Below are 22,824 nucleotides of genomic sequence, written 5' to 3' on the forward strand. Positions count from 1 at the left end.
CCAACACCAGCTTTAAAGATACGCAGAAAATGATGAGATACAGGCTGAAGGGCCACTGGAGGTTTACTGGGAGTTTCAGATCATGCAACGGTTTATTTTCAAAGCAATCAACAAGAATATCTTTCCTGATTTTTAGGTAATATTTTCATGAAAAAGCACAGAAGGAGTGCCAAAGGTATAGCTGGAAGTTTATTTAGGCATCTAGTGGGAAGAAATGCCTGAGACTGACAGCTGCAAAATATTTGACGCTATTGTAACACTTTGCTGCATTAGCATCAAACATTTTGACGCTAGTGCAGCAAATTGCAAGGAGGTCCGTTGACTTCATTGGGTTCGTCCTTTTAACACCTGCTTTTAGCAGGTATTAAAATGACACCAAAAATGGTAAAGTGAAATCTTATAGATTTCATTGCACCATTTTTGTAGGCCTCCTAACGCTGGAACATCCCCCTTGCATACATTATGCCTGGCACCAGCATAATGTAGCGCAAGGGGTCACAAAGTGGTGCAATGCATGCATTGCACCACATTGTAAAGATGGCTCTGCGATTTTTGTCTAGTTAACCCACATTAGCATAAAAAATGATGGTGCAAGGAGACACTAGGGCCTTGTAAATCTGGCCTTTAGTGTGAGTGGTAGAGCATCTCCGCACCCAGAGGGAGGTGAACCATATTACACCAGAGAACTTATCTCAAAGCTGCAACCAGTAACAGTAACAATGAAAAAATATATACCATAAAAATATAATAAGCACTGGGAAGTTCTAGTTGCCTATATATTTCCCTAGATGTTTTTCAATTTTGGTCCTGTTGGTTCTAAATTCTATTGTGTTTGAATACCTGCAAAAAATTAAGTTATTAGTTGGGAGATGGTCCCACTCAAATGTCAAACTTAAACCTTGCCAGGGTGAACAACAAAAGCCAGTAATTTAATCTGTGCTTAGCCGTCTCATAGATTCTCACAAAGCAGTCAGGTTTAATTTAGAAGCATTGTGTAAAATACTCATGCAACCCTTAAAAAGTAATAAAGTGAAAACACAACACATGAAAAATCCTAATTCAATTTAAAAAATGGAGAAAAATATTCTAAATAAAATGACACCAAAATGACAAACATCCAATCAGTATAAGTGCAGACATGAGTTTTCACTCACAGATATCTTGGTGTGCTGGACAAGGGCGAGGCACAAGTGTGGTTGAATATGGGGACCAGGTGAAGACTTACCTTCTTAAATCCACATGAAGAACTGCTGTTTGCTTTGTTGGGGATTGTGAGTGAGTCACTGTTGGCAGAAGACATTTTAGTTCAAGGAGCCAGTCATCGCTGGAGCTTTATTTTTTGTGGTTGTGGTGGGCTGTCGCCACAAAGTGCAGATCCAGCGATGGCAATGAAAGTAGGTGGTCACTGTTCGCTCAAAGAGTAGTTCTGCTGGAGCTTTCCATTGGTGGTTATCACAAGCAGGTTGATTCTCTGCACAAAGAGGCCTCTTTGCAGGTTTGAGGTACTGAAAACCTCTGTATCTCCACTTTTCCCCCTAGAGGTCCAGGAAGGTCCAGTTTGTGCTGGTCAGATGGGCAGTTGCAGGGATGCCTCTGGGAGTGTGTTGTGTCCCTGCAGCTAAAAAGGAGGACAGTCATCTGATGCTTGAAGTCACTTATAGGGATCCTAGGTTCAAGGCAAGCAGGTTCTATCTTCCTTCTTAAGAGAGAAGGCTTTGAAGGTCCCACATGTATACCAGGTGCCAGCCTTTGTGAGAATTCTATGACCTACCCCCAAAGCTGGTTCTGGTCAGTTCTTTCCCTCCCTATGGCCCTGGTTCTAAAGTGTCTAGGCAAGGCAAGGGCAGGCCTGATGTCAGGTTCCTTTGTGAGTGCTACAGACAGGCCCTTTGAAGTGTAATCAGGGCAGGGTACAACTACTTCCCAGCCATTTTTTCAAGAAGACACTCTCCCTCCACATCTAGGCTGCTTTTGTCTAAATGTCTGGAAACAATGAACAACAAACAACAGGAGAGCCATTCACAGTCGTGTGACCGAGGACACTGATAGAACAGCATTGCTGGTCCTGGGAGACAAATGCCACTTTCCAAAAATGACACTTTCAAAATCGTAACTTAAAATGTAACCTTACCATTAAAGAGGATTTTAAGTTATAATTAATTTGAGTGGAAGCAGTATTTCCCTTTCTGGTTCCCAACTTATTGATTGACAACACGTGATAATCTATGGCAGAGATGGCTTTACAGCATTGAAAACTGACTTTAGGACAAATTTCCTTCTTTTTAAATACCATGTATCCTGCCCTAGGGATGAATTGAAACTACCTTAGTGTTGACTTATAACTGTTCAAAAGAAAGGTTTAGGCCTGGCAAAAGGTTTGTATTTTCCAGGTCAAAGTGGCAGTTACAGTTTACACTACAGGCTACAGTAGCAGGCTTGAGACATGTTTTACAATACTACTTCAGTTGGTGGCATCATGTTCTGGGAGTCCTGCCTGTTAACTTCACAGTTCAGGAATTATTTGTTATCCTGGAGGACTGGTTATATCTCTCCTACAGACTTACAGCTCCGGCTTCCTTTTGTCCCAAGAACTATAGTGTATAATACCAATACTTGAAGTTGGCCTTTTGTTAACCCATTGATTATTACTAGTTGTCTTCCTTGTCTATTTCATTTCCTTGATGCTTATTTGATGGCGTCCCTTTCTCTTCTTGAGTTTGTACCTCCCCCAGACCATAGCCTCTTAAGAGTGCTTCTTTATACTGCTTACAATCCAAGAACTGGGATTGTCTTTCTTTTTGTCTCTCCTTTGTGTGCTTGTTTTCTTTTGACACTTTTTCCTATGCTCATTGCCTTCCCCTTGCTTCCTTTTTTGGAATCAGCTCCTCCTTTGTGGAATTATAAATTAAAGTTACAAAAAAGCCTAAATGGCTACTGGTGTTTTGCAATGCATATGCATGTGTGTGAAACCTTGACACAAGTGTACCAACTGATGGCTACCATGGACTGATAGTTCTTTCAGAAAACACACATGTCCCCATGGCTCCATGGCCCCCTGACCTCAGATCTGTGCAAGAGCTATGATGCACTGGCGGTAGGTTGAACAAATCCTTAGCTCAATATGTACTCTGTTCCCTGTCCAGACCTTTCTATGTTACCTTAATACATTCTTGGGTTGCTTTCATTGAGATAATCACTTTAATTCACTTGAGAAGAATGATTTGTTGGTGAAATGTATGCCTTGTTCTGGATTATTTTTTTTGCTTCCATTAGGACTCTGTGCCCTGTGACAAAACTAATCAGTTCCATTGTCAGTGTATCTTGGCTCTAATATTGCATTGGTAAAATTAACTCCACTTAATTGTTCTTCTAGTACCTCCTGTAAGACCACTAGTTAGTGCCGAAAAAGCATATATGGCATCAAAGTTGAATGTCATGTGGACTACAGTGTAGACTTACACCATCTACATATAACTTAAAAACATATGTCTGCCAGGATTACCAATGTGCTCTTGCTGGGCTGCAGTTTAAATACACTGCAGTGAAACATGGCAATGAACAATGCCTTCGCCATGTAAGAAACCCCTATTCATATCAATTCATTAGTTTCCCCTGAAGTGATTTATAAGCTCAGAGGGCAGGGGCAAATATTTGAAAGTAGGCCAGACTACAGATTAGGGTTAGTGTGCTCTCACAGTGAAATAAAACCCAAAAGCTATTCCTCTGTGTGGGCTTTGCTAGTCCTTTCCTTCAAGACGCCTAGATAAGAATAACATCTTTATTTCCTATCTCTGCTTGTGGAAGTCCCATACAAATGTTTCAACGTTTTTTTCAAAGTCTGATGTAATGGTGGAATCTAATCTTTGTCAAAGTGTACTTTAGGCTGGCTGTACCAGAACTGGCTTAAAAGTGGTTTTACTACTCATCACATGCCAAAACTGGAAAAGACATTCTTGGGTGGGAAAAACAATGGCTTACTTTTGAGCCCATAAAGAACAGGGGAGTATTAATTGCTGGCTATGTAGTAGGGTTGAGTTATATGGAAGAGGACAGGAACAGTTGGAGGAGTGAAGGAAAGTCTTAGCACATCCTCTTTAGACTTGGAAATGGTACTTCTATTCATTCTTAGGACTCTTCTAGACAGCCAGGCTCCAGTCACAGAGGGGGAGAGATCCAGTTTCAACCTTGTCAGAAGGAAGGAGAGCCCACCTAAACATGGAAGTTGCTAGGGAGCTGATGACAGACCCGCATGCTGACAGCTGGATTCTATCATCTGAAACAGTGGCTTCCTGAGTAATTTTATAGTAAGGCAGTAGAGTGTTGCTAAATGATGAGGATGACTGTGAGAAAAGAGTTGGGATTGAATCGTAGAATTTCTCCATTCCTTGGGTACAGCACAGGATAAATTTGCCAGAATAACCCCCACCTTCACAAAGCATTGTGGATCTGGAATAACTCCACCTGAATGAGAAGGCCCTTCTAGAAGATTACTCCTGATTCCGGCTGGAAGAAGAAAGTTCACAAAAGAACACAGAAGACTCCTCATTCCTTCTGGCACCTGGAGACTGGAACTACTCTCCAAGGGTCAGATGGTTGGCCACCTGTTTATCTGTTGCAGGGACAAATAAAGATGAAAGGCTTTGGTTTCCATGCGGCCTGAGTTGAAAACCCTGGTTCGGACCCTGCAGAAGGCCTGGCTGAGAGAAACCGTGGGACATATTTACAAGCCCCATAGTGCCAACAGAGTGTCAGTTTTTGTGATGTTCCGGTGGTGCTGTGCATTACACATATTTACAAGGTGGCGTTAAGCCACTTTTTGCAGCTTTTTGCAGCTTAGCGCTACCTTCTAAATATGCCCCCGCCCCAGTTTTCTGCGGCAGAGATGAGTTCAATGGGTGTTGCTATGGACGTTCCACCACAACGCCCATTACTGTTGATGATGCCCCAGATTTACAAGAATCTGTAAATCTGTGGCAGCGCCAAAAACTAATGCCACCCCAGGGGTGGCGTTAGCATGGCATACGGAGGAGAAATGTTATCATTTCTCCTAGTTTTTGCTTTTTTTATATGTGCTGCATTCTGCAGTACACATTGAAAGAGCAAACCACCATGAATGAGTGTTTATGTGCAAGAAGGTGTCCAGACCTGCATGTAAGCAATCATTCAAAAATGATGTTTGGTAAAGCACACATAGAAGTGCCAAATCGCAATTATAGTTTGTGTATGTGCAGGAAGGGACACTTTCCTGCACATAAACAATCAATCCCCTCAAGGCAATACCCTTGCACAATGGTGCAAAGATGCCTGCGTTGGTGCTGGCAGCTAAATTCAGCACCAGCACAGGGGGAAATGCATGGGTGAACCATATTCTTGTAAGTATGGCAGATCCCTTTGTTTCATAACTGGTGCGGTGCTGCTGATTTTGGCGCAGCACTGCACCAGTTTGTAAATGGCTGCCTGTTGAATAATGAGTTGTAAGACTAAACAAGAGGAAAGTATGGGGTGTTGAGGGTTGCCCATGGAGGTCATGCCAAAGACAGGAAAACCAGATTCTTACCAGTCAAACTCTTTTACCATGCTGAAATTTGATTCAGCAATACCACGCAACAAGAATATCCAGCCTCGCTGAGCCTCGACTTTTACAACAGCCTCACCCACTGAAGAGTGTTAACTTCCAAAAAAAGGAATAATTCCCATAACGTCTTGGACATGGGCAAAGCAAAACTATCCATGCCCCAAAGCAACATTGGTAGCTATAAAATCCAGGTTGGTCTTTATCAGACTTTTGGTTTTCAAAACCAGTCCTGGGAGAAATTTCCATTGTGCTTTAATTTTCGTAATTTCATGAATTTCGGCGTATGCTTGTTATGTGTCATTTTTCAAACAACGCAATTGCATCACTTGATGCCATTAATTTTATCATGGAAGCATGGCAACAAAGTGAATGACCAGAATGCGAACAGCTATTCGTCATGAAACTGGTGGTTTTTCTGTTGTATTTCTTAGCATTAAATGTCTCCTTAAATGCAGTGAGGCTCATTGGGCTTAAAATTTAATACTACATTCTTGTTTCACATTTTAAGGCATTTCACTGAATGTTTGTGGACTTTCATGCAATTACATAAAAGAAAATTATTCAAGTTTTGCACAAGGCTCCTCGCTCAGCCCGACTCTCTTCAATGTCTACATGAGCCCCCTCGCCGACATCGTACGCAAACACAACATCAACATCATCTCCTACACCGACGACAATCAGCTGATACTTTCCCTCACCAAGGACCCCACCAGCGCCAAGACCAACCTGCAAGATGGAATGAAAGATGTCGCAGAATGGATGAAACTCAGCCGTCTGAAACTGAACTCAGACAAAACGGAAGTCCTCATTCTCGGAAACACCCCATCCGCCTGGGACGACTCCTGGTGGCCCACGGCCCTTGGCACCGCACCAACCCCCTCAGACCACGCACGCAACCTCGGATTCATCCTGGACCCACTTCTCACCATGACCAAGCAAGTCAACGTCGTCTCGTCTTCCTGCTTCCTCACACTCCGCATGCTCTGAAAGATCTTCCGTTGGATCCCCGCCAACACCAGAAAGACTGTGACCCACGCCCTCGTCACGAGCCGCCTGGACTACGGTAACACCCTATACGCAGGAACCACCGCTAAACTCTAGAAACGTCTGCAGCGAATACAAAACGCCTCCGCCCGCCTCGTCCTTGACATACCCCGCAACAGCCACATCTTCCCCCACCTGAGACACCTGCACTGGCTTTCCGTCAACAAAAGGATCACCTTCCGGCTCCTCACCCACGCACACAAAGCCCTCCACAACAAGGGACCCGAATACCTCAATCGTCGCCTCAGTTTCTACACGCCCACCCGTCAACTTTGCTTCACCAACCTCACACTCACCGCCGTCCCTCGCATCCGCCGCACCACGGCAGGTGGAAATCCTTCTCCTACCTGGCAGCAAAGACATGGAACTCCCTCCCCACCAACCTCAGGACCACCCAGGACCACCTTACATTCCGGAGGCAACTCAAGACCTGGCTCTTCGAGCAGCAGTAATCCCCCTCCCCCTAGCGCCTTGAGACCCTCACGTGTGAGAAGAGTGCTTTATAAATGTTGTTGATTGATTGATTGATTGAAAACCAATACATTCAGTGGAAGCATGATGATGATATATTCAACTTCAGGGGTCCCCGACTGGCCAAAGCCTTGTGACCTTGCACCACTGGAAGTTTTTTACTTTTTTTTCAGAGACCAAGTCGAAGGGTAAAAACTCTGATCAGGGTAAACAGCTTGGTGAAGTTGACGTCTACTCCATCATGGGTGGCCTGAAATCATGACTAGATCTACTCAACAGCAAACTGTCATTTTTCATTGACACTTTAATCTTATTTGGTGCTTTTTGAGCTAAAACTTTAAAATCCTTTTGGCCCATCTCAATGATCTCTGTGTCGTTTTGCTTACTAATTTGTTCTCTCATTTTCTAAATTGGTTTAGCAATGTTATTGTGCTGTGTGCTTTACTTTAATGATTGATTTTTCTGATTGAATGTAACATGCATTTCTCTGGGGATTTCCTGCTACTTGTGTCATGGCTACCAGAGGTTGAGGAGAGATTTTCTGAGAGCTATGTTTTGATGTAACCACAGTGGATCTGATCGGTTAGTAGGGCTGCCCACCTTCAAAGTAATAATTCCATTCCGAGCAATGCTGAGGACTGTTAAAAGTTACCATGATGTCCAATGTAGAATAATTATAAATCACTTTAGGGCCTCATTTAGTGTTTCGTGGACACTGTACTTTATTGCAAATGTGTGGGAGTACCTTGCCCACCAGACACTCAATTTGCCTGTCTCATTTAGAGATGGGGAGATATTAAGCATTTCATCAACAGATCCCCAGCTGGTTCTATCAACAGAATACTTCCTCTTAAGGTGAAGGGGGTGAAAGCCTGTATGAGTAAATGCATTTCACCACCCACCTTATTTAGTTTTATTTTTTTCCTCTCTATCACTGCAGGAATAAGCTGGTATTGAAGGAAAACAAGCCTATAATGATTGCCATGCCCTGGGAGAAAGCTCTCAGCTGTGGGGTGATTAGTTTTTTTTTCAAAAACAAACTCTTGCTTTGGAAGTTTGTTCTTAAAAACAAAAACAAAATACACGTTTGGTGGATAGCTGTCAACACCGACTGTGGGCTTCCACTAAGTGTTTAGTACATTGAACGGAACCATCAGGATGAGTGTTTCTTTCAATATACAGAGCTGACCACTGGGTTGGTGGTCATCTCTAATTTTGGTAGGTAGGCGTCTTTCAAAGTGGTGAGCTAAAGTCCTCTGCCACGGACTGTACTCTGCCCACCAAACTGTAAGTCAGTCCCCATGGCCTAATTTGAACATCTCTATTGGAATGCTATGCTGCTTTCCTTTTACAACATATGAGTACTCCAGAACTCAGTTATGTAATTATATGCCTTAAATTATCCTTTTTGGTCTTCTCGTAACATATTTTAAAACACTGTAGGACTTCCTAAAAAACGTAAATTACCATTCCAACAAAAAGGAAACATGTCTCCAAGGCATTAGCTGGGTGTAAGTAACTGGATTCTGAGTTAAAAAATAATTACGATTTAAATATCGTGCTGAGGTGAGAAAATTCATGAGTGCGCAATCTTTATATTTAGCCTTGTGACTATATTGTTGTTTTAACCAGAGCTACTTGCAGTGAGAAATGTGTTTACTGAGAATGAGGTGAAAGAATACAATGCCAACCAGCAAAAGCTTAGCAACACATGACTTAAGTAAGGTGCACTAATGATACAATCCTATAAATGCAATGTATAAAAATTACAGCAAGCAGCTTGCACTCATAATCCAATCTTTCACAATATAAGAGTAGAGTAGAAAATATTTATTTTACAGATGACTTAACATCGTACACTGCACAAGACTACCAATTAAATGGTACTCATACTAACTTATGAGTAAATCAAAAAGTGTGCGCATTTAATGTTGACAGGCATGTCTGAATTAATATGGAGGTTACAGACTTATAGTGGAGGGGATGCACAAAGTTGTACATTATGTTGCTTTTGAATCTAAGATATAAATAAATAGCTTCAAATTTAAAAACAAAGAAAATTATAGCCTACGAAGTTGTATCAGAGGGTAGAGCTGTCACAGTTGCAATCCATAGTAACTCTGAGTAAGGCCCACTATATTAATTATATATCACTGAAAATGGCCTATAACGCTATGCTAGATTCTATGGAAGTGGGTTGTGCAGAGGTATGTATGTCACCAAGCCTTTATGTTCCAGATGCAATCACTGGTTCTTGCTAGATTGTGTCTACGTTTATTTGGAGAAGAGGAAATATAAGACAACTCATCTTTTTGCGGCCACTCCTTCATTTCAATGTGGGCATCTGTGGGCAGATGTATCATAGTGTTGTGTTGCACTTGCATTACCCAAGGTAACACAAAGGCAAAGCAAAACTAAAGTTAGGCTTACTAAGCAAATCAAGGCCATCTTCCATGGTCCAGCAGTGTTTGTCAAATCTGGAGTAACACAAGGCAGAGCAAGGTGCTAGCCTTGCGTTATTCTCCCCTGGGACGGCATTCCTTCGGTCGAGCATGGTTGTTCCCCAGGCATCCACCCATTGATTTTGGTGCATTCCCAGATTTACCACATGAGGATTTGGGTGTACTATATAGTATGGCTGGGAAGCCTTACCATGCAGTACACTCCCAAATACCATCTTGGGTCTACTAAGGTACATTTACTTAACCTTAGCAAAACCCTCGGTAACTGTGACGTTGAGCAGTAATGCTTAGTAAAGGAACAATGTGGAACAGCACTAAACAACAGAATGATAAAGTCACGTGACACAAAAGAAACAAGACACCGATTTATAAAAATAGAGCAGGTTTTTATACATTTTTAGATATCTTAATCATCAAATTTCACTGCAGGGTTCCTGACATAATTTTTCTGACAACCACAAACAAGCATTGGCCAACAAAAGGTTTGGAAACTTTTGAAAAGTTTGTGAAAGTTAGTTTGACAACTCCGGCCCAAGTTGGGTGACCAAGTCTAGCAGGACAGAGGTTTAGGGGGCCAGAAAGGATACTCTGGACAGGTACCTGGCCTCCAGAATGTTTTTAAAGCAAGATCCAAATTTTACAGAATGCCCTCCACAGACGACAATAGAGTGGTCCTGATGCAGAGGGATGCAGGCCCAAAGATGTTCCAGGATGCTTCTGATGATGTTCACTTGACAGGGGTGAAGTCCGGTCGAGTCCTCAGTCCACAGGTGAGTAGGGGCGACTCTGTCTATGGATCCTAGTTTCCCTCAAAGTCCTCTTCAAAGGTTTTTTCAACACAGCAGTCACAGTGATATTCTTTGGTGGAGGCTGGTGTCCTACTTGGGCGATGAATCCAATCAAAATCAACACCCATAGGTCAGAAGTCACGGGTCTACCCTTGGGCTATCTCAGAATTGTCCTTTGAGATACCCGGTTTCCGGTAGTGACAAAAGCTCTGTGGTGGCTACCAGAGATGCAATTTGTGCTCTTTCAGCTTTAATGTGCCCAGTGCTATTCTAGGAGGTCAGCCAACTGACCGCTAGAATCTCTGCTTCAGACTGGAGAATCAGGTTTTCCTCATGCAGAACAGGGTCCAAACTCTGTTAGCCCAAGTGCAGCAGGTGCAGTTTCTACCGCATCACAACCTCTCTTTGTGCACTTTCAACAGGTGAAGAGTGGCCTTCTTCTCGTCCTCCTTCCAAGTCCAGCAAGTACTGAGGTTCAACATGCCATGGGTGCCATAGCTATCCAAAGCGAGTGCTATCATGGGACTATGTGGTCAGTAGTCAATGGCTACTGGGTCCCCTCCTACCTATGAAGAAAGTACCTGATGTGTGTGGCATCTCTCTATCACAGAATGCCACATTCTTGCCCCCTTCAAGGTGGCACATTCCATCCAAAGTCATTATGAGCAAGATAGCTCACCATAGAGGTGTGGCTACCTGAAGGCGAAACACTTGTGGTAAAACCAGTTTGGAGGCAAGTTCCCCCTCTCTGGCCCTGTATACATGCTGCCTGCAGGAACAAAAGGACATCTTCCTCAGGGATCTTGGGCTAGGCGGCTCAAGTCAGCTTCCCCTTTAAGGCAGGCCGCTTGACTAATCCCCCAAGTGGTCATCCTTGCAGAGGAGGTGACACCTCACTGCCAAGGCACTGCCTTTGTTCCTGAGCCTAATAGTCATTCATATGTTTCCCTAGGCAGTCAGAAAGCTGTCTGTGTGTTTGCCTTGTGAGGCTGCTTGACGAGAAGAGCATAGCGTGGTGACTTTCTAAAACTTGCCTACCTTTAATAGTGACCTGGGCATCAGGTTGCATTCAATGCTACAATTAATTTTGTACCCTACAATACCCAGTTTGGTAATCCCAGTCAAATGTTAGCCAGGTTGGGATGGCACCTGGTAACTTTTCCCACACCAAAATGACAATTTTGAATTGTTGCTGCTAAGACATATCATAAAATGTATGTCTTACTTTTACAAAATGAATCTCCCTGCCATAGAACTCTATAGGCATTCCTTAGGGTAGGCTTACATATAATGTTAAAGGATAGTGTAGCTTTTTCATAGGTTTAAATGGCAAAGTGGAACTGCCAGTGTATCTTGGGTGGACACTCTGTCTTACATGTCATCGGTACCCTAGGTACGCCATACTAGAGACATTAGTTAAGCCAGGCCTTGCCAATTGGGTGTATTCAATTTGAAGTGCATTTTTATACGGTTAAAAGACTGGCACTGAGGTCTGGTTAGGAGGCCTCATTGCACTCTGAGAGTCGAAAAACAGCAGCATCAATCCAAGAATGTGGGGGGGATTATGCAAAAAGAGGCATTTCCTTGCATGAAATGAGAGGTAGCCATGGGAATGCGTCAAAATGCTAGGTCTTCACAGGGGAGGCATAACGAGGACAAATATGTTTATTCCTCCTTTTTCTTTCCTCTTTCTAGGTGTGCTTCATTCTGCAGGACACATAGAAAAAGGAAAAAGCATCAGGGGATTGTTTTTTATGCAAGAAGGTATCCCTTTCTGCACAATGCAAATCTTGCCTAACATGCAGGCGTCCTTGAACCATGACACACCTACTCTCTCCTTTTCACACACTGTCTTTCTGCATTGTTTTGGGTGAAAGTCTGATAAGTACGAGCCCTGGTGTCTGACCTCTGCAGTAGATGTGTTCAACTTACTTGTACTCATTTGCAAAAAGCAACTCTTTTTAACTCAAAATTGCCTTGTACCGTATTCCATTAAGACTGCCATTTTTTAGTTATCTCTGTGCATTTGCACAGAGTACAAATATTGGGAGTGGGACTGAAGAATATATTTATTCACCTAATCTTAAACATAGCCTTTAATTTTAGCTCACATGATTTTCTAGCCACTTCTTGCAGGACATATCACCAATGCAAAAAATGCATACATACACACAAAATGTTAACTTTTGACAGCAAGTGTAAACAAAATGAAAAAACGCCTGTCAGCTGTGACCTTAAGTTGGTATTAACCATTACCCTCAGATCAGCTTTTGAAAATATACTTCCTATGCTCAGCTGAAGGGTATTTCAAAAGGCATAAACAGAGGTTGTAGATTGCCTTTCTTGCTTCACTTCTGTTTTCCAGATTGCATCACATTAGCTGGCAGGATGTGGTGCGTCTGATTCTGGCCATTGTTGGCCTTGAAAGTTCTGCGGCTGAACGCAAAACACTATCAGTTTAGATGGCTTTCCACACATGTTTTTTTCAATTGGAGATTGTTTCCCATGTGGTGTGAAGCTCTCCTCACTCATGTGAACCCATGCTTATTAATAGTTTCTACAAGATAGGTTTCCTCTGGTTGTGCTCAGTTCCCTTTTTACATCCCCAGGTGCTAACCTGGTGTTTCAGATACTTTATGGGATAAGTATTTGATCTGCTAAGTAGTTTTTGTGTTGGAGACTGAGCTGTCCATCTTTGGGTGCACGTATTGGTGTCCTTTTGGGATCTTTCTCAAGCAAGCATATTCTAAGTGGGTTGCTTTTAAATCGATGACAATAAAGATAGCACTTCTTGTTCTATTACTTTAGCTAGGTATCTGTAATTTCCATTTGCAGAGAATCCTACTCTAATTTCCTCCCTGAAGGTCTAGTTCTGCAGCCATCTCCAGCCTTCAGAATAGAAGTGATGTCCTGTTTCACAGCTGTACCCAAAAGCTTCTTTACCCTCAGACGTTACAAGCCTGGACTACCTAGTTTTATTTTTTTATTTCTATAATGTGGAAAAGGCAGTCAAAGTTCTTGCCAGGACTTTCCATAAATCAACTGTGTCTTAAATTAGGTTATTCATTGGGGAGGGGAGTACCACTATCAACTCAATAAAGCCACTCTGGTTAGGTCAAAATACAATTTTAAGAGAATCTTTGTTCAACCCCTGGTAGTTAATGCACAGCCAGCCTGGTAGCTAATGCACAGGCAGTAGGGAATACCTATAGAAGTGTGTACAGTTCTCAAAACGTACCAACAATTGTAGGTTTTCATTGTTTTATTACTAGAACTCCAACACAGTACATCACAATACTATTTCAACGTGTTTCTTGATTGTAATCACTTGAAACACAGTATAGCATCCCAGTATCATGCATAGAGAATCTCTTAACTGTTTTTTAAAACTTTTCAGACCCGAAGAATTCCAGCTAGAAATCGAGGAAGGGGTTGTGGAGAAAGTGATTACCAAATAATAACACAGTTACAGGCCATTTATCACAAGAGTATACTGCTTGCTGGTTGTCTAAGAATGTACCACAGGAGGTGTTGTAAACATTCTGCCCTGAGGCAATATCAGGCCCATATTTAGCCCTAAAATCACATTGCTTGTGACTCTGCATTGCTATAGACGATTATTTTGTGTGGTTTTAACTCAGGGTCAGACCCCTATCTCTTGAAAGTCCTGGTCAGGCTCTGGATTTCAGAACAGAAATTCTCAGATTGTTTTTGGGTAGGACACCACAGAGCTGCCTCAAGCCCATTGGACATGAGTTCCATCTTGATTGTTTGCCATGATTGTCAGTGTCCCAAAGTTGTTAACATCATGTCTAAATATATGTGTCGACAGGGCTCTAAAGTGTCCAATACTTAATTCTATAAGTGGCGTTTATATTCGATTTTCTCTATTTGTGGTCCATATTTTGACAGGAGTAGTCCCTGCAGTGCTCATCTGTCTTATAGAGCATTTGGTGGGCAGGCAAAATACTCACTTCACCGTGATTGACATTTCTGTATTTCTTCTGAGGACTGAGGTCTAGGACAGCCTGAACCACTGACTGCAACCAAGAGTCCATGGATTGACCTAGGAACCCTAAAACATGGGGCTTTCCAACTTGAGCCTCCTTCTGTAAATTCTCCATCTTCATCTCTAGGCAGTGTATCGATGCACATCTATACTATTCAAATATAATGGATCTTTTATGAGCCAGACTTTGATACTCCACTGTCATTTCCAGAGTCCCAACACACTTTTTTAGGCTTCCACATTCAGTTTCACATGCATAAGATGATCCTTACGTTCCTCCAGTGTTTCATCCATGAATGACATAGTCTCTATCGGCCCAGTAGTACTTTTCAGTCCCTCTCGGTCACCATCAGAAGGGCCTCAACTTAAGTCTAGTGATCCCCAGCTTTTGTGTCATTGTCACTGTCTTTTTCATAGGACCCAATAAAGATGGAGTCAAAGAAATCATCTCTGCTCCTGTTAGGACACAGTATAGGGTGTTTTGTTGGCATAGCTATTGTAGGAGGCTGGACTGGCTTGTAGTGAGTACCAAGGGGTACTTACACCTTGCACCAGGCCCAGTTATCCCTTATTAGTGTATAGGGTGTCTAGCAGCATAGGCTGATAGATAATGGTAGCTTAGAAGAGCAGCTTAGGCTGAACTAGGAGACGAGTGAAGCTCCTACAGTACCACTAGTGTCATATGCACAATATCATAAGAAAACACAATACACAGATATACTAAAAATAAAGGTACTTTATTTTTATGACAATATGCCAAAAGTATCTCAGTGAGTACCCTCAGTATGAGGATAGCAAATATACACAAGATATATGTACACAATACCAAAATATGCAGTAATAGTATTAGAAAACAGTGCAAACAATGTATAGTTACAATAGGATGCAATGGAGACACATAGGGATAGGGGCAACACAAACCATATACTCCAAAAGTGGAATGCGAACCACGAATGGACCCCAAACCTATGTGACCTTGTAGAGGGTCGCTGGGACTATTAGAAAATAGTAAGGGTTAGAAAAATAGCCAACCCCAAGACCCTGAAAAGTGAGTGCAAAGTGCACTAAAGTTCCCCAAAGGACATAGAAGTCGTGATAGGAGAATTCTGCAGGAAAGACACAAATCAGCAATGCAACAACGATGGATTTCCAGTCGAGGGTACCTGTGGAACAAGGGGACCAAGTCCAAAAGTCACAAGCAAGTCGGAGATGGGCAGATGCCCAGGAAATGCCAGCTGTGGGTGCAAAGAAGCTGCTACTGGACAGTAGAAGCTGGAGATTCTGCAGGAACGACAAGGGCTAGGAACTTCCCCTTTGGAGGACGGATCCCCCACACCGTAGAGAGTCGTGCAGAAGGGATTTCCTGAAGAAAGACCGCCAACAAGCCTTGCTAGCTGCAAATCGTGCGGTTAGGGTTTTTGGGTGCTGCTGTAGCCCAGGAGGGACCAGGATGTCGCCAATTGCGTCTGGGGACAGAGGGGCATCGAGCAAGACAAGGAGCCCTCTCAGCAGCAGGCAGCACCCGCAGAAGTGCCAGAAACAGGCACTACAAGGATGCGTGAAACGGTGCTCACCCGAAGTTGCACAAAGGAGTCCCACGTCGCCGGAGAACAACTTAGGAGGTCGTGCAATGCAGGTTAGAGTGCCGTGGACCCAGGCTGGACTGTGCACAAAGGATTTCCCCTGGAAGTGCACGGAGGCCGGAGTAGCTGCAAAAGTCGCGGTTCCCAGCAATGCAGTCTGGCGTGGGGAGGCAAGGACTTACCTCCACCAAACTTGGACTGAAGAGTCACTGGGCTGTGGGAGTCACTTGGACAGAGTTGCTGGATTCAAGGGACCTCGCTCGTCGTGCTGAGAGGAGACCCAGGGTACCGGTGATGCAGTTCTTTGGTGCCTGCGGTTGCAGGATTGACGATTCCGTCGACCCACTGGAGATTTCTTCAGAGCTTCTAGTGCAGAGAGGAGGCAGACTACCCCCACAGCATGCACCACCAGAAAACAGTTGAGAAGGCGGCAGGATCAGCGTTACAGAGTTGCAGTAGTCGTCTTCGCTACTTTGTTGCAGTTTTGAAGGCTTCCAGCGCGGTCAGCAGTCGATTCCTTGGCAGAAGGTGAAGAGAGAGATGCAGAGGAACTCGGATGAGCTCTTGCATTCGTTATCTGAGGAAATCCCCAAAGCAGAGACCCTAAATAGCCAGAAAAGAGGGTTTGGCTACTTAGGAGTGAAGATAGGCTAGCAACACCTGAAGGAGCCTATCAGAAGGAGTCTCTGACGTCATCTGATGGCACTGGCCACTCAGAGCAGTCCAGTGTGCCAGCAGCACCTCTGTTTCCAAGATGGCAGAGGTCTGGAGCACACTGGAGGAGCTCTGGGCACCTCCCAGGGGAGGTGAAGGTCAGGGGAGTGGTCACTCCCCTTTCCTTTGTCCAGTTTCGCGCCAGAGCTGGGCTAAGGGGTCCCTGAACCAGTGTAGACTGGCTTATGCAGAAATGGGCACCATGTGTGCCCATGAAAGCATTTCCAGAGGCTGGGGGAGGCTACTCCTCCCCTGCCTTCACACCATTTTCCAAAGGGAGAGGGTGTAACACCCTCTCTCAGAGGAAGTCCTTTGTTCTGCCATCCTGGGCCAGGCCTGGCTGGACCCCAGGAGGGCAGAAGCCTGTCTGAGGGGCTGGCAGCAGCAGCAGCTGCAGTGAAACCCCGGGAAAGGCAGTTTGGCAGTACCAGGGTCTGTGCTACAGACCACTGGGATCATGGGATTGTGCCAACTATGCCAGGATGGTATAGAGGGGGCAATTCCATGATCATAGACATGTTACATGGCCATATTTGGAGTTACCATTGTGAAGCTACATATAGGTAGTGACCTATATGTAGTGCACGCGTGTAATGGTGTCTCCGCACTCACAAAGTCCGGGGAATTGGCCCTGAACAATGTGGGGGCACCTTGGCTAGTGCCAGGGTGCCCTCACACTAAGTAACTTTGCACCTAACCTTTACCAGGTAAAGGTTAGACATATAGGTGACTTATAAGTTACTTAAGTGCAGTGTAAAATGGCTGTGAAATAACGTGGACGTTATTTCACTCAGGCTGCAGTGGCAGGCCTGTGTAAGAATTGTCAGAGCTCCTTATGGGTGGCAAAGGAAATGCTGCAGCCCATAGGGATCTCATGGAACCCCAATACCCTGGGTACCTCAGTACCATATACTAGGGAATTATAAGGGTGTTCCAGTAAGCCAATATAAATTGGTAAAATTGGTCACTAGCCTGTTAGTGACAATTTGAAAGAAATGAGAGAGCATAACCACTGAGGTTCTGATTAGCAGAGCCTCAGTGAGACAGTTAGTCATAACACAGGTAACACATTCAGGCACACTTATGAGCACTGGGGCCCTGGCTGACAGGGTCCCAGTGACACATACAACTACAATAACATATATACAGTGAGAAATGGGGGTAACATGCCAGGCAAGATGGTACTTTCCTACAGCTATCACCAAATTGTCTCTGGTAATATCCATAACTGAGTGTGATTCTCCTATACCCTGACTTGAGTGAGGGTCCTTGATTGGACAGGGTGTAACCTGACTGCCAACCAAAGACCCCATTTCTAACACTGTCCTACTGCGACTTTGGTCTTGCTCTATGGGAGGGTACTGGGAATCACTAGGATAAGTCTGCCTTGGCATCAAGTGAAAAGAGATCATGCCAAAGCTCCCCTTTATTCTGCCAGCTATTCTTTTTCACTCCCAGACAGCTAAACCCAACTAAATGGTCAGCATTTGACAACCATTGGTCCTTCAGGGCTCAGAGGCAGACCATTGTCTTCTGAGTCAGGGTTGTTAATTCTTTCCATCAATTATGCATTTGCCAGCACTGGACGTGCGGAGTGGCAGAAAAAACTTTAAACCAAAATTGAATTTGTATAAATGTACTATTCTGCTTAATTTACCAAATATCTAATTTCATCATTGAATTACATTTTAAACATTAAGCATAGAATATACTCAAAGCATTTTCGTAGCCTTTTGATACTTTTACTGAAATCCATTTTTGTTTTTCAGCATTGAAAGTTGGCAATTATTGACATTTCATTAAGCACTGACAGTACTTAGGACTAAAAATCATAAACCAGGTATTGAACATACACAGAAATGTGATCTCACATCACAAGGCAGTATTTACCAGTAATTGCATATACACAGAAATGTAATCTCACATCACAAACCAACATTTTCAACTGAAGCAAATACATGCATCAAGCAAAGATAATCCTTCTGTCAATGTTCAGCAGCTATCATACCCCCTGCACTGACCCTATTGGGAGAAGTATAGTTTACTAATGACTCCCACCAGCACCGAGCCCATGGGAAAGTCAGTTTTCGCTGTCCTCTTAGGGAGAGTAATCAGACCAGGGACACGTACTGCCTTCACATATGCTGTCACGTGGACATACATAAACCTTCAAACCAATATGATATCGATCTAATTGTTTTTCTTTTAGCGCCAGGTACTGATTATATCATGCATCATCACGATTCTTTTAAAGGGCGGATTTTAACTATGGTAGGTTCTTTATTTTATCTCACAATAGATCTACATCCAGCGGTCAATAAATCAAAAAACGATTGCAGCATCACCACATAAATGGCAGCGCCCTGGAATAACGAAATAACGCATCGGTAAAACCTAGTGTAAAGGATCTGTATATTGAAAATCAACGTCTGCTTTTTTATTCGGCAATTAGGAAAATATGAACCTGAAAACTTCCTATAAAGAAAACAATGTATCTATTATATATAGAGCTTTGGAATATAAAATCATCAAATTTAGCTTCACGAAGATATACTGAACAACTTCACACTCGAGTTTCCTCCAAACCTTTGTGCATGGAACCTAGTAATTCCACACTCATTCGGTTTAAAGTTATAACAAATAATAAAATCGCACTTCCCTCCTCAGGTAACTGTCAAGGTTAAAATCACCAGGCCTGTAGCTATCATGAGTGCAGCAGGGGCAGTAGCGCCGGGGCACTGGGGAGTTACGGACTACCATTTACATTAAATGCTTAATGGTCAATGCTAGCATAGCTAAAGTACTGGCGGGCACACGGTCACAGTTGGTAAGCAGAGCCAATAAACAGAGTTGTTTGTGTTCTATTGAGAGCCTCATTATTGGTTTTCTCTTTGTGCGTAGCTTTCTCCTCTCAACTTCTATTTTAATCTCCTTTTTATAGTCGACGGAGACAGAATTTCAACTGAGCCAAATTAAAGTATAATACCGGGATCTATTTTTATAATTTGGAAGCTTTAGCCTATCATTCTACAGCCACTTCAGAGTAGGTAAACTAACCCCCCACCCCTGGAGATTTGTTTAGGTCTGTGGTACTTTTAAGTGAAGCACTATTTAGCATGATGTTATCTATTCGCAAGTGTTGTTTAGTGACAGCAAAAGCCAATGTCATTAAAAAAATATGAATGGTTTTCCGGCCGCAAAAACACTTTCCCGTATACAGAGGAGCAGAGCAATGTAGCAAATTTCAAATTTGAAATGTATTATTAATGCACAGTTAATTAAAACCAATACGTAAATATCATTGCGGGGTTAATCAAAAAAGTTACAAAGTTGATAAACGTAGGGAACAGTATCATTAAATGGTATTAAGAATAAGAAAATTGAGTTAAAATATTAGGTCTATAACCGCTTTTTGATGTAACTTTTTCTCAGCCTGAATAAAACAGCTAATGAGCAAAGTCGAACATAAATTACAAATTTGTAATATGGTGCTAAAAATAATTCCCCAGTAAATTAGCGTTGACCAATGGAAAATAAATAAACAAATAAAAAAAAATATATCAGCACCGCCCCAGGAAGTTTTTCTTATGTGTTTGTTTTTCAGGATGAATTTGTTGTACTGTCTGCTATGACATTTCACCATGTGTTCTGGGCAGTTAAAGGTAGTTCACCTGTTAGCATGCGTGTGCACGGGGTTCTCTTACTGGGTGACTAGCATAGAATAACTAAGCACCTGATTTAATGGAATCTCCAGCAGGCGTGGCTCCTCCTCTATGTCGGAGGAGGATCACCCCCCCACCGCCAGCTGCAGCTGCTGCAACAATTTTACTACAAAACGATAATAAACTAGGGCCCATATTTATACTTCTTTACACAAACCTTCGTTAGCGCAGGTTTGTGTCAAAAAGTATAGCACTAGCTAACGCAATCCAGTACGCCAGCCGGGCACTAAGGAATGGTGCAAGTTGGTGCTAAGGCCCAGTTAGCATCAAAATACATGACACTAACATGGTAGGAGATGCATAGGGAGAACTGGAGGTTTTGCGGGAAAGAATGGAGCTGGTCAGGTTAAAGTAAGCAAAATTACTAGAACCTGACTAGCGTCATTTTGTTGATGCACAACCTCCATGGACATGACTCCTGTCTTAGTAAAGACAGGAGTCATGCCCCCCACCACAATGGCCAGGTCTAGGGGACGCCTGTCTCCTGGGCCTGGCCATTGGGCACACTGGCATGTAGGGGGGTCCATCTTAGGCCCCACTATGGCACTTTGAAATAAAAATCAAAATGCGTACCTGGACCTACCTGGGATTGGTCCCCCCCATCCTTAGGTGTCCTCCAGGTGTGGGTGGGTGGGGGTGTCACTGAGGGCAGAGAATGGTCTCTGACCATGGAAAAAGGTCTGTAGGTTCATAACGCCTGCCCATACCCAGGCGTTAAATAATGATGCTAAGCATGCTTAGTGCTATTATTTAACGCTCTCCTCCTCCCGTGCGTGATTTTTGCTCTGGAGGCTAAATAAGGCGCTAGGGCCTTTGAGTCATTTTTTGCCCAGGAATGCCTACCTTGCATCTCATTGATGCAAGGTAGTTTTCCGCAAGCAAAAAATGACTTTAACTCCAATATTTTGGCGCTAAACGTGTCTAGCGCCATAATATAAATATAGAGGTAAGTTTGTGCCAGATTTGCGTAAAAAAAACAAATGATCCAAATCCGGGGCAAACAGATTTTAAATATGCCCCCAGGTTTATTATCGTTCTGTAATAAAAGGGAGGGGGAATTAGGGATAACGAGAACTGAGGGGGAGTGCACTCTCCCTCAGTTCGTATGTATGTTTGGCCGGCTGTGTCAGGCCAGCCAAACACACATGTCCACTGGGGTCTCTCAAGCTCAACAACACGGTTGCAGGACTGAAGAGAGCATGCACAGGCTCCCAGTCTGCCTAGAAGCACCTTCGGTTGGGGCTCCCAGCCAATCCGAATGCTGCTTTGAGCAGCATCAGGATTGGCTGCAGGGCAGGATGGGAACCTGTGCCTGCAGTGCAGCAGAGGAGCTGCTACGGCAGCGGAGAAGCAGATAAGTGTTTAAATTTTAATTTTATTTTTTATTTATTTCACCCCTCTGTCCCCACTCCCCGCGCTGCCCTGCACCCAAAAAAGCCTCTTGAGCGGCTCCTGCCCTCCAGCAAGGCTGATGTGTGCCTCATTGAGGGTGTGTATGTTGTGTCACAGGAGCACACACCATATTGCTCAGAATGCCGATCTGTTAGGATTTTTAAGAAGGGAGAACCACATGCTTGTTTGAACACTGTGTTATTCAGGATGAAGTCATGTTTGTATGGATATCAAGGTGTTGGTAAGGTATTTTCTTAGATGTGAGGCACCTGCATTGAGATTTAATCCTGTATTTGAGTTAATAAAAATAATTTGTATGATCTTTCATGGAAGCTTGGATCTAAGAGTGCCAAAAGGTATGTAATTTGAATGTAGGTTCTAAATATTACATTGGATAATGTTTTAAAAGGTAGCAGTTTTGAATCAATAACATATATATTTTTTAGTACTGGCCTCAATAGACCGTATAAACTATGTCCAAGCAAATCTTTTAGCAGTTTTATGTTTGCTTTGAATAATATCCAGGGACCTGCAGATACCCTTTGATATTGGAGTAATCAGACTTCATGGTCCCAAATAAAGCTCCTTGAAATGTGTAGTGCTTCTATGCTGCCGTCAACTAATTGTGTATAAAGAGATTAGGAATGGGGAGAATTGTCTCCAGATAAAAATGAACTGTATTGAAGAACTGCCATCAGATAACTCCAAACTTTTATTGTTGCCATTGAGAGAAGGTGTTGAATGGGACCAGATAGTTAATCATTTGCCTTCCCAGTTTCAGGTACAATATGTATTATCTACATTCAGTTTTAGTGGTCTAATGAATAAAATGCTTCCTTTGCAGCCTGTCGAAATGGGCAGTCATATTAAGTGTGCATTTTGGAGATACTCACCAGACACCATGAATGGCGATTGGTCTACAGAAGGCTGTGAACTTATATACTCCAATGCTAGCCATACGTCATGCAAATGCAATCATCTTACCCATTTTGCTATTTTGATGTCCTCTGGTCGCAATCTTGTAAGTATTGTTTTTTGAAGTATCTCCTGGGGAGGTTTAGGTT

At 43.2% G+C, this 22,824-nt stretch overlaps 1 protein-coding gene across 3 annotated transcripts in view; it reads left to right on the forward strand.

Moving 5' to 3' along the window:
• Positions 1–22,824, forward strand: part of ADGRL4 (adhesion G protein-coupled receptor L4) — a 918,866-nt gene that overhangs the window by 671,283 nt on the left and 224,759 nt on the right. For all 3 annotated transcript variants that reach the window (XM_069232213.1, XM_069232212.1, XM_069232214.1), the window contains exon 10: positions 22,605–22,781. In XM_069232213.1, coding sequence (XP_069088314.1) covers positions 22,605–22,781 — 177 coding nt within the window. The remainder of the gene's footprint in view (positions 1–22,604; positions 22,782–22,824) is intronic.

This window comes from Pleurodeles waltl, chromosome 4_2, assembly GCF_031143425.1.
Source record: "Pleurodeles waltl isolate 20211129_DDA chromosome 4_2, aPleWal1.hap1.20221129, whole genome shotgun sequence".
Classification (NCBI taxonomy): Eukaryota; Metazoa; Chordata; class Amphibia; order Caudata; family Salamandridae; genus Pleurodeles; species Pleurodeles waltl.